This window comes from Anser anser (assembly GCF_964211835.1).
Source record: "Anser anser genome assembly, chromosome: Z".
Classification (NCBI taxonomy): Eukaryota; Metazoa; Chordata; class Aves; order Anseriformes; family Anatidae; genus Anser; species Anser anser.
In genome coordinates this window covers 57,617,049-57,629,419 of record NC_139723.1, presented here as the reverse complement: position 1 = coordinate 57,629,419, position 12,371 = coordinate 57,617,049, and the positions used below count along the sequence as shown (strand labels likewise).

The 12,371-nt window shown below is 38.0% G+C and overlaps 1 protein-coding gene across 1 annotated transcript; it reads left to right on the top strand.

The window, feature by feature from the left end:
- The first annotated feature begins 705 nt into the window (after window positions 1–705).
- Window positions 706–6,451, top strand: MLANA (melan-A). The gene is made up of 5 exons (XM_083816032.1): window positions 706–916; window positions 1,743–1,862; window positions 3,452–3,548; window positions 4,974–5,075; window positions 6,032–6,451. The coding sequence occupies exons 2-5, from the start codon at window positions 1,789–1,791 to the stop codon at window positions 6,098–6,100; spliced, it is 342 nt and encodes a 113-aa protein (XP_083672158.1). The 5' UTR covers window positions 706–916; window positions 1,743–1,788; the 3' UTR covers window positions 6,101–6,451.
- Window positions 6,452–12,371: the final 5,920 nt, after the last annotated feature.

Sequence of the window (12,371 nt, the reverse complement as noted above, 5' to 3'; positions counted from 1 at the left end):
TCCTATTGTTTTTTGAACTTGTCAACCAAATTTAGAGCGAAGTTCATCCGTTCAAAGATAACCAAAGTCCTTCAAACTTAAGCAAAAATTTGTGATAGAAGAGAGAGGTCCAAATTATTGCTTCACTGAGGAAAAGGGTGAACAGAACACGGACCTTTGTGGTCTTTGTATCTTGTTTTGGCAGCTACCAGCACTTCTGGCCCACCATAGAACCCAGAAACTTTGGATTAATTAAAGACTGTTGTTTCTTGTCTGATGTTATGAACAAAATTAGCGTATGTGCATATAAAAATAGAGACGATGATAATTCATACAAAATCCATGGAGAAACAGGCCCCATTAGTTGTGCAGCCTATGGAAGACAGTTTCTTCTTGTTGCAGCCTTTGCTTGCCAGTACAGAATTAAACCTTACTTGCTCTAATCTAAGACACTTCGATCATGGCATAAGAGCATCCATCTTTGAATTCTGCTCCACAGAACTTTCTGCTTGGTGTTACAATGGTACAAAAAGCATGGATAAAAAACTCTGTTTACATCAACCCTCAGCAGCAAAATCAGCCAAAAATCGAAACGTGTCTTTATCTAGGAGTATGTTGCCCACTTCAGGAAGTCATTCTTCTTAGGCAAGTAATAGTGTTGAGCCATTTCTAAGAAGGCATGTAATAACTTGAAGAAATAACAGGCTTCTGAGCTGCTTGTGAGGAGGGAAGGATACAGACTATGAGAAGAAAGTGAAAAGTTGTCTACTGGCCCCTTTCACGCTAATTAATGCATTCAGAAGCTGTACTGAAAGGAATTTAAACTCGTGATAGTCATAAGAGAACAGATCAAAGAAGAAAAAAAAAACAGACCAAGTCAAAGAAAAGAAAGCTGTACATGCTTTTAGTCAACAGACAGAATACAAGTCTGAAGGAGGTAAGATTTGCATTTTTTTTTATTCTACTGAAACTTTTCTATCTTGATTAAAAATTATGTTTCAGCAGAGACTTAACTGACTCAGTGAATTTTAAAAATATTTTGCTTCCTTGGCTATAATTCTCTTCAGCAAGGTCACCAGTTTTTATACTTACCCCAGTAAGGTAGGTAGATGTGGTAGATACTGTCAAGTAGGATCTGTTGTGCTGCTTAAACGACAGAAACATGATTACTTGTGGATTTTTCCTTTGTAACTGTTCAGACTATTTTTAGTTGGAAGATTACTCTCTTAAAATTGAAAATTAAGATTATAACTTCCCTGCATGCCTAAATACAGCTTGTTAGCAGGTATAAGTTAGTAACTATCTGAAATCAACAGCTCTTTGACAATTTAAGTTGACTGAACATCTGGCCTTTGAACATTTATAGAGAGTAATAGAAATAAAGAAACACATCCCTGAAGGCATAATACTATATGTATATTTTTTCCAAATATTTCTTCCTGTCCAGGCAAAATACCTTTTTTCTTTTTCCTATATACCTAAAAGACTTTAATTCAGAAGTCTGTTATCAGTTGGTGCCTAAAGAGACCATGTCAAATCATTGTCTGGTGCACTCAGATGCAAGTAACTTGGTGACAGTGGAACTGTTCATAGTTACGGTTTTGAGTTTTGCCTTAAATCGGGACAGTTGCAAATATATATGGATCTATATGGACTCCATTCTGAAAATAACAGACTGTCCTATCTCTCTTAAATGATCATACTCAATGAAAAAGTTGATAATATTATACCTTAAAGATAACAAATTATTTCTTGCACTTTAGGGCCATAGTTCTGTCCTGTGGGTTTGAACAAGACTAAACTCTCAAAATGCCCAGAAGAAACCACCATCTAGATGGCAACTTTTTCAGAGGAAAAGGACACATCTATCTTGCAGTAGAAGAGTAAGCATAAACCAAAACCTATTTTAGCATGTAAGCTGAAAAAAAACACTTAAATTGAAAAGAAATTTACAAAATAGTAACAGAAAAAAAATCTCTGTTGTATATAGATGCAGTGCATTTTGGCTGTTTTATAGCTCTCTGTAATGTTTGTCATTGCATTACCTAAAAGTGTACTCAATGGTTAAGAAAAATAAGAACTGCAGAACTCAAGAATATGGAGTTTGATCATATGATCACCGGTAATCAGCCATTACAATAAAATTGCCAGGCTTATTGAGGATCATTTAGAATTACACTTTTGAGTCTGGTGCAATGTGATATTTACAGTAAGATTTACCTCCAGGTCTACACATCTCCCTTCAGAATCTCAAAAAGGCATCGTCTCACCCTAAAGAATAACACCAGTGAAATGGTAAAACACCATCAAAAACCAGATAGAGACATCAATGCCATACAAATGTGTCTCTCATTAAACCATTTCTGGTTGAAGCTCTGGTTAAGCAGAATTAATTCAAGCTAATACTTTGTGATCTTTGGCTTACAATAAAATATGTTGCTTCTTGGGTTACTAGAGAAACTATCCCACTGGTGATGTGTTATTACTTTAGACAAATATTTCCAATGTGCTTGGGATATCTTTATGTGGAATGTACTTCTAGTAGTGGTTCACTGGACTCCGAACTTCGTGACTTGTACCATACACACATGTATTGCTACATGTTTGTTTTTATATGTGCATCCACAGAGAATAAACAAAGGGAAAGACACTCTCTTCACTCCATATCGAAGGCTCTGTGCCTTAACAGACAGCAAATTAGCACAGGAGGAAGAGGTTTTTATGACAAGGAAATATGCAATTACCTTGTCACCCTGCTTTCTGATGTGGAACTATGTGGAAATATGTCAAATATCCTAAGTCCTGGTAAGCAGTGGGAAAGATGTCTCTCAGCACAGTTTGCAAAGACTACCTTCCCTAAAATGACTCATTGACATCAATACTGCGCCTAGTACAACAGGGAACAAGAACTAAAGAATTGCAGAGCTGTTTATGAAAAATTTAAAGTTTCTGACAACGTTTTTGGGATTGTGTAGTGTTTTGTGTATCTAAAACAAACAAACAAACAAACAACAAAAGCCAACCTTCTGCTACCAGAATTTGTTGTAAAGTGATGCAATTAGGATACATTTCTCAATACTTATCGCCTGGAGAAATTTAACAAATAAACATGAGATGTGTTTCTGCGCGTATGGCATTTATATTATTTCTCATTCTCTTCCAATATCACAATGCCGTTTGCTGGACTTACAGGCATGGACTTTTTTTAGAAGCACTGGTCACAGGTATATTATTTTTGAAGCTATATATTCCTCATTTTTAAAATGTTTACAATCTTGGCAGAGAACAAACTTCTCAATCTTCAGACACTGGCTGAAGTTACTGATACTTTGTCTGTTTTCTAAGGCAAATCCTGCTTCATGCCTTCCTCTAATAACGGGATATAGATATAAGCTTTTGTGCTAACCATTCCTGCTCCCAAAATAATACATCTAGTTCTGCTGTTAATTATTTTGGTTTTCTTTCCCAACAGAGCCCTGGGTATTGGAATCTTCATTTTGGTGCTGGCCATGCTATTTATCCTTGGCTGCTGGTATTACAAGAGACGTAGTGGCTATAAAAGTCTACGGGTAAGTATGGCAGCTTGCATATTATTATTTTCAATACATATTATCATTATTTGCAGTACATAAATGCAGAGAACATCAAACCTGTCATAGGACATCATTGTTTCAGGCTAACATATACATGGGTAATACTATGCAATATGAAGCACTACCCACCCTGCAGAACTTGCAAGTCAGGCAGAGGAAACTGAAGCACAGGGATGTGAAGCCGACTGCCCAGCTTTGCACAACCCACCAGTGGAAAAACTGATCTCTAGGAAGCATTATATTTAAATTTACATAAAACCATGTTGTGTTCTGGGAATTTTTGTTTGAGTAAAAGTAACATCTCCACTACTCATAAGATTTACATCTACGTAAGGGCAGATATGATTAAAGTAAGTCTAGGAGGCAGAGAAGACGAATGACACTTTTAAGGAACTAAGTTAGTATTGCATTCATATAGATGATGAAGAAGACAATTATATAAAAGCTGACTTGCAATTTTCAGATTTTGAAAAAAAAAAGGAGGATGAGTTTGAGATTTGCTTTGTAAAAGCTACTTTAAAATTTTATTTTCTATCTTCTTCAAAAATATTTTTAAAAAATTATATTTGATCCATCCCACAAAATTTGTTGTTGAAAGTCTCAAAGCTTTATCTTTGAAGCTCTGTTCTCTCTCCTGTGAGAAAGAGGCAGTTTTTAAACATGTAAGTGGTAACTATCTTTTAGTTACCCTAATATTTCTAAAAAGACAAACATTTTGAATTAAAAAACATAACTCTTGTCAGCAAATCAATTTCCTTGATGTTCCCAACAACTTTGCCCTATTACCTTTCCAGTGACCTATCCAGTAGGCACATCAACTAGAAGAACACATAAAACATGAACTGCCATATAAACAGGTTTCTTTCATGCCTGCGCATCATGGTAAAAAACACAATGTCTTTTTCAATTCCATTTCACTGCAGATACTTTCTGGTTTTGGAAATCTTATTTTTGCTAGGATTTTTGGAAAGGGGAAAACTTGTAAAGAATTAAAAAAAAACATGGTGGAAAATGGAAAAAAAAGTTTGAGATTAAAGACAGAAATGTGTGGAAAAAAAGGTCCCTGCAGTGGCCATGGACCTAAAAACGAGATCCTCGTTTTTGCTGGCAATATAACTGGTGAGATAGGAGGGAGAATATGTCTTGGCAGACACAGCAGAAGTACTAGATAGATTGCCTCTCTTACTTGCTGCTGTTATGTTGTTGTACCTAATCCTAGATTCTAATAAATACTGTAAATATACTGTCAAATATTAAAGGATTACAGAATCACAGTCATTTAGGTTGGAAAACACCTTTTAGATCATCAAGTCAACCGTACGACACATTCACTAGTGTACTTCAGCTTCACATTTTCTTTTTTCTTTCACCTTCTCCATGTTTCTTCTTGATCTGTCACAGAGCAAAAGCACTAGTATGGGCACAATACAAACCGTGGTAGGTGAAGGAAGAATAATGGACTGCAAAATGGCTCTGCAGGAGTACAGAAACTTTGATTCTGTGGTAAGTTGCCACTCGGGGCCTTATTTACTTAAAACATAGTAAGATATGGTAAGACAATCTTGGTAAACAGTCATTCAAAGAATTCTTTCTTTGGTTGTGCTCTCTAGGTTGGGTCTTCAATGACTACAATAACTGTTAAGAAGTAGTATTTTGTAAAATTTTTACTGTGATTTTTAAATTACTATTTAGATTTAAAGTATACTATTAATAATTCTTCTTTTTTAAAGAAAAATCTCTTTCACCTACCTTTCCTAAGTTGTCTGATAATTATGCAATCTAATAGCATGATGTAGCATGTGAATGCTAACATACGCTGAATAAATATACATAATAGATACTCCAAATACATGTTACTCCGTGCTGACTGACAGCAAGTAGATTGTTCTGGTACACTACAACCTGTCAGGGAGCACCACTTGAAGGTTTTAGCTACTTTAATCACTGTGGAAAGAAAGAAGAACATTCAAAAACACATAATTTTTAAGAAGTTAAAATAACTTAATTGGTAAATTTATGCGTCAAGTCATGGTTGTGTTTAAACAGTTTGAGAATAGTGAAAAGGGTAATTTATAACCAATTTTAAATAAGCTTCCCAAATTGTTAACATTGCAAATAAGATAACATATATGTGTTGAGACTCTTAAAGTTTTATATATCAGTCTGAAATCTTAACATATAAAACACTTTCCTTATAAAATTTCTAACTTAATAAATTTAAAAATTATTTATTAGGATGAATGATACAAACAAAATCATTTTAATCTGATGCAAAACCAGAAAACATGTTAGAAAAAAAAATAAACTTAGATAATATAAAGACATAATGAATTAGCTCAGCTATTTTAAGTTATAGTACAACTCCTGATATGAAAGCAAATACTTCCTTGCATATTTAATGTCATTTTCTTGTACCCTAATTGTTTTTTCAATCTTTCACACCACTTTTCTTACCATAGGTACCCGGTGCTCCACCAGCTTATGAAAAAATTGATGCAGATCAGTTACCACCACCTTATTCACCATGATAGCAACAGACCTTAAACTTTGAGAACATCAATACAATTTCTTCATGCTCCCTCTTAATTCCCTGTACAAGCTTAACTTTCTTAAAGATAAAACTGTAAGAAAAATCACATGCTTTCAAAAGTAACTGCTGAAAATTATTCCTGCATAGTTTACAGAACTAGTTCTTAAAATGCCTCAATAAAGCTGAACGTGCTTTTGTTTTAAGTTCTTCATTTCCTATGGTCAGATTATTTCACTGTGCTGAACTGTGGGCTTCTTGCCTCCTTCACAGATCTACCAACAGTAAATAGACACCATAAGCCAGATAGAAAGTGCTGGCAACTTTGTTTACATCTTCTGCACTTACTCCCCCTTTATTTTAAAAAAGACATAAATAAACTATTCCCTAGAAAGTAATGTACAAGAATCTGTCAGAAGATGGAAAAAAATATTTGACTACATGTCCTATTGAAAAAAAAACAAATGATTTTCCCTAACAGCAGTTCTAAAAATTAACCTGCCCAAGGAGACTATATGTTACAGAAGCCTTGTACAGCAGCATCACATCACTGGTATCTGGAAAGAAACAATTCCTCATGTAACATAAAATATGACACAGGCATTTTAATAATTTCTGCTCACAGGCCATATTATTTCACACCTGTCATTGGGTATAAAGATGATCGCACCGGTGTCCTGGCAAGAAAGGAGAGCAATAACAGAAAAAAAAGAATTGTGATACATGTAAATTAAAGTACATTACTTTGGCAGCTATTGCTTACTTAGCCTTTAACTAAACAATTGCCAGATTATTACTTAATATTATACACAGATCAGCAAGTTTATAGCCAAGGCCTGATATCTTACAATAGGAGGCAGCTAAAACTGTACAATATTCATTAAACAGGAAAGCAGTTACAGAAAAAAACTATTTTAACAGAACAGTTATTAAATGCAATTAGTAAATAACCCAATTCATTCTCAGTAAATAAACAGGCAAACACAAACACCTTAATACAACAAAAGTTTTAAACACAAGTAAGCCTATGGTGATAATGATAGAGAATCACAGAATCACAGAACGGTTTGAGTTGGAAGGGACCCTTAAGGATCACCCAGTTCCAAACCCCTGCCATGGGCAGGGACACCTCCCACCAGACCAGGCTGCCCAAAGCCCCATCCAGCCTGGCCTTGAACACCTCCAGGGATGGGGCATCCACAGCTTCTCTGGGCAGCCTGTGCCAGTGCCTCAACACCCTCTGAGTGAAGAATTTCCTCCTAACCTCTAATTTAAATCTCCCCTCTTTTAGTTTAAAACCTTTCCCCCTTGTCCTGTCATTATCCGACTGAACAAACGTTGCTCTACATCTCTTTTTAGGCTATCTTTAAGTACTGAAAAGATGCAATAAGGTCACCCAGAAGCCTTCTCTTTTTTAGGATGAACATCCCCAGCTCTCTCAGAGCTTTTTCATTAGGAGAGGTGCTCCAGCCCTCTGATCATCTTCATGGCCCCACTCTAACAGCCCCACATCCTTCTTGTGCTAAGGGCCTCAGACCTGGATGCAGCACTCCAAGTGGAGCCTCACAAGGGCAGAGTATAAGGGGACAATCATTCCCCTTGACCTGCTGGCCATCCCTCTGTTGATGCAGCCCAGGATGCAGCTGGCCGCCTGGGCTGCAAGTACACACTGCTGGCTTGATGTTGAGCTTTTTGTCCACCAGAAACCCCAAGTCCTTCTCTGCAGGGCTGCTCTCAATAACTTCTTCTCATAATAAGACATAGAGTTTTAGAAATGTTTCTTTTTAAATATTTTTTATATAGATTAGTAAATTATATACTTGCTCAAATGTAATAAATATCTGTAATTGCTGTGAAAGATTATACTCAATATATACAGATTAAGAGGCTGGCTGCCAAACCATTAAAAAATACCAATAAAGAACAGGGCAGAACTTAAAAGCAAGAGACTTGTAGCTGCCCAAGTTGCAGGCTGCAAGAACCAGCTGTTATGTGCTTTCTGTATTGCACCCAAACGCTCTGCACTTGCCCAAAGACAAGCTGAAACATTCTAAGAAGTTTGTACCCTTATAGAGAAAGATAAATATATAGAAACATCACAACTAGCAGAAATGGAGATTGTGGTATGGAGTTTTCAAATGTCCAGGAAAGACTTTCATGTGAGACGAATAGTTGCACAATGTTAGTAATAACTGGTCTCCAAAATTTGGATTTAGAATTCCCCTGATATGGTCATGCAGAGGGAGGGTGTAAAAGTCAAAGATCTACTGCTCCGTGTGTTTTTATCCTTTTTGCAATCAGGCTGCAAACAAACCACCTGTAATACAACTATAATTCTCAACAAACATGGACTTTGTGCCAAGAGACAGAGGATATATACCACGTACATCAGAGAGCCAGGAGAAGAAAGCACCGAGGACATTCCCCAGGAAGCACTTGGTTTCTGAGAGTCTCACAGATCGATGGGGACAGGAGGGGCATATGCAGCCGGTTGACAGGACAATACAGGAATGTTCACCTCAGTAATCTCCGTTGGCTTATTACCTGCTGCAGCCATTAACCATATTGCCTGTGACTTTTCAGTTAAGTAAAACATTGTCAACATATCTTGATTCATGTTCATGCCTAATATTGGTAAAAGATCCATCACTCTCTTGATACATGTCCATATATTTACAAAACATACAACGTTTCCATTAAGGAACATACTTTTTCTTGCCTTTAAAAGCAAACATTTTCACTTTGTATGTAAAGGGAAAGGTTAGTGAGTTTGTCTGTGCTTCGGAGAAGCAGTGTTTAATAAGTTGTGTATTTCTGTTGACTGCACACTGAGCTGTGCAGCAAAGCTGGAAGAATGACTTGTTCACACCGTTTCGTTGAATATATTTTTTGTCCAGTAGAACTGACAAGTGCTTCCAGTGTTGTCCGTTGGCCCTACTTCTGCACTGAACTTTACATACAGTAAAAAAGATCAACTAGTAGCAGTGCAAAAGTTAAACAAGATGTCTACAGCTACTGTCTAACAGTTAACATCCAGCCCTTGTGCGCTTTTTGGAATTGACCCTCTGTATTCCACACCCTTACACAATCATCTGATTTGACTGCAGTTCCTTTCCCCAGAAAATCCATGGCTCAAAGAAGGTTCGATTTCCAGCAAACAGAAAGAACTACTTCTCTTACTGCAAGATTGTAGTTCTTCAAGAAATTTTGTCCACGTATGTGCCACTCTTGGGCCAGTGCAAAAGACGTTGCAAAAAACACTGGGGCAGCCGTGTCCCCAGGTGCCTTGTGCTCATGGCAAGTCTGAATCACCTCTCAAATTCCTTCAGCAAACGAGACTTGGAGACTGCAGCCCGCCCCCCCCCCCCCGCCTTTTTTTTTTAACCAGAGAAAAAGGGCACAATGCAGAATCCACCAACGTTTTTAACTATTGACATCTAAGCCACAAGATACAGTTATCGACTTCTCTTGTTCCCCTGCAATAGTGATAGCAGGTGATAGCAATGCACTCCACTCTTTCTGTGCTCACAGGGCCCAAGAACTGCATCAGTGCTTGAGCATCAGATGTGCTCTCACATTTCTAAACCATTTTAGTGGTACAGCCCCCATTATGTGCCTAGACCACATGCTTTATTTGTTCCTTCCCTGGGAGGTACACTGTATCAGTAAATGACATCATGGGACCAGGAGTGATGGCCTAATACAAATACTTTAGCCTTTTACTACTAATTTTGACAGGTCTTTTCAACTCAGCTAGCTCTCATTTCAGGATGGGAGAAACAGACTTCTGTGCTGAACATCGTGTTCACTGTGTTCTCTGCTTACGCAGAAAAGCAGCATTCCTCCTTCCTGATTTATATTTGAATTTACCTTGTAATCATCAGCTGCATTCTTGTAGCTATTTTGGAAAAGAACTCATTCACATTTGATGGAGAGTATTTTTAAATGAAAGGTCTAATCTTTCAATATATGTCAGTTTGCCCTTTACCATTTACCGTGGCAGAAATAATTGATTTCTGTTTCTGTATACCATCACTTATGCCCCACGTAAGTTTACTGACCGTCAGGAAAAAATAAAAACAGCTGCCCCTCCTAGACACAGAATCCCCCCTGCTCAAGCAGGGACATCCGCAGCAGGCTGTCCACAACCACGTGCAGTCAGGTTTTGAAGATCTCCATGCAGGGAGACTCCAAACCTCCTCTGGCCAACTTGTGCCATTGCTCCACCACCAATACAGTACAGAAGTGTTTCCCCGTGTTTAGACAGAACCTGCCAGTGGTGCTTCCACTTTGCCAATTCAGCTAAGAATACCTTTAGCTTTCTTAGCAGCAAGGGCATCCTACTGGCTCATGTTCAGCTTGGTGTCCACCAGGAGTCCCAGATCCTTTTCTGCCAAGCTGCTTTCCAGCTGGGTGGCCCCCAGCATGTGCTGGTGCCTGGGTTTGTTCCTCCCCAGGTGCAGGTATCTGCACTTCTCCTTGTTGGACTTCATGAGATTCTTAGCCCACCTCTCCAGCCTGTTGAGGTCCCTCTGGGTGGCTGCACAGTCCTCTGGTGAATCTGCCGCTCCCACCACTTTTTGTGTCACCAGCGAATTTACTGAGGGTGCACTCTACCTCATCATCTACGTTACTAATGAAGATGCTACACAAGACTGGACACAGTGTTGACCTTGCACATACTTCAACAGCTTCTCCCTGAGGATCTTTTGGTGGACTGTGTCAAAGACCTTACTGAAGTCCAGGCTAACACTTCTCAGTGCTAGATTTTCTGTCTAGAGTCATTTACAGTAGGAACTTTAGTCTTGTTGTTCATCTGGTAACCCTGTTTACAAAACTTTTAAACCAATTCAGAATTTTTGGTAAAACAGCAAAGTCATATAGCATGTGTGAATATTCCCTCAACTTTAATTTCCAATAGAGTCATCCTTGCAAGGATTAAAAGGATGCCTGTCTTGCAATAAGTTACTCATATTTCTGCATTTCCAGCAATCTTTTCCTGAACTCTTCTGGTGTCAGCACAGCTTAAGAAGGCTGTCTTTCTTACAGCACTGGTAATCCCCAGGATATGCACTCCATGTATGCTACATTTCTTGCTTTTGGCTTCACCAACAGAAGGGCAACAACAGTGTTTCACAGTCAACTCCTTTTTTAGAACTTGTGCTTTTTAGCAGGCATTCATATGCCTCTCCCACTATTGCTTTAGCTGAAGAAGCAGTTTTAGCTTTTTATGCCTACTTTTTTTTCCTGCTCTGCTTCTCTGAATTACTACACACCTTTTGCCAGTCCCCAATTCTCTGGCTGCAATGTCTATTTTTTCATGACACAGATCGATTCAGGTTGATTTCATATAATTTTGCTGGAATTACTGCTGGAGGCTATGTATGCATACTGGGGAAAATTAACTCAATCTATTTTTGGTCCTTTCCACTAAGCATTCTCTACTGGGCACTACAGTGAGAGGATCCTGGGATAAATGCACAGCCCAAACCACATCTTTCACAAGGGCTGGGCTGCTGCACCATGTTGCTGGTATTCCATGGAACAAAGTAAGAAACTCACGTTTAAGTGTGAGCTGTTCTTCGAACAAAATTATGATTTTGCATCAATTTACTAGGCCAAAGAGGGAAAGAAAACTTTCTAGAAGGAGCTTTTACAGCTCCTTCCTACGCTGTACTTTTCTCATGACTTGGGGAAGAGATAGTTGTCTAATCTGCTGCCAGATTTGGGTACTGAAGATCTCTCTCTCTCATAAATGCACGGGTTTGGAATCAAGCTGAAATTCAAAGAAACACCAACTGAAGAGTTTTGTTTGTTTGTTTTGGGGGATCTGAACTATCATTTCATTTTGGGCCAATAAATGCAGACATCTAAGGGAAAATCTTTAGGACAGGCCTCTTCCATTTTTTGAGTCTCTCTATCAAAGATTATTCCAAGACCACTTCGCACTCTACAGGTAAAAACAGTATTTTGAGGGCATAATGTGTAATTGAACGGCAGCATACTGGCTAGACAAGCCTCAAACTATCATAATTTTAGTATTGACATGTTGCTGATGTGAATTCACAAGTCTGTTTTATTAAACAGATGTAAGCAATTCCTTCTCCCCAGTAATTAAAAATTGTATGTTTATTATACTGCATAAACTGATTCCATCACAATTCAGCTTTTCTTATCATTATAACCAAGACATCCTATGACTTCTTCATTATACCCAGTCATTAATCCTTCTTTGAAACTCTATTTTACTGCTGCAAGTTATAAAAAAGGGA

Coding starts and splice junctions, on each gene's coding strand:
- MLANA (XM_083816032.1), top strand. CDS start 1,789: ATGCCCAGAAGAAACCACCATCTAGATGGCAACTTTTTCAGAGGAAAA. Junction 1,863..3,451: donor ATCTATCTTGCAGTAGAAGA/GTAAGCATAAAC, acceptor CTTTCCCAACAG/AGCCCTGGGTATTGGAATCT. Junction 3,549..4,973: donor GTGGCTATAAAAGTCTACGG/GTAAGTATGGCA, acceptor GATCTGTCACAG/AGCAAAAGCACTAGTATGGG.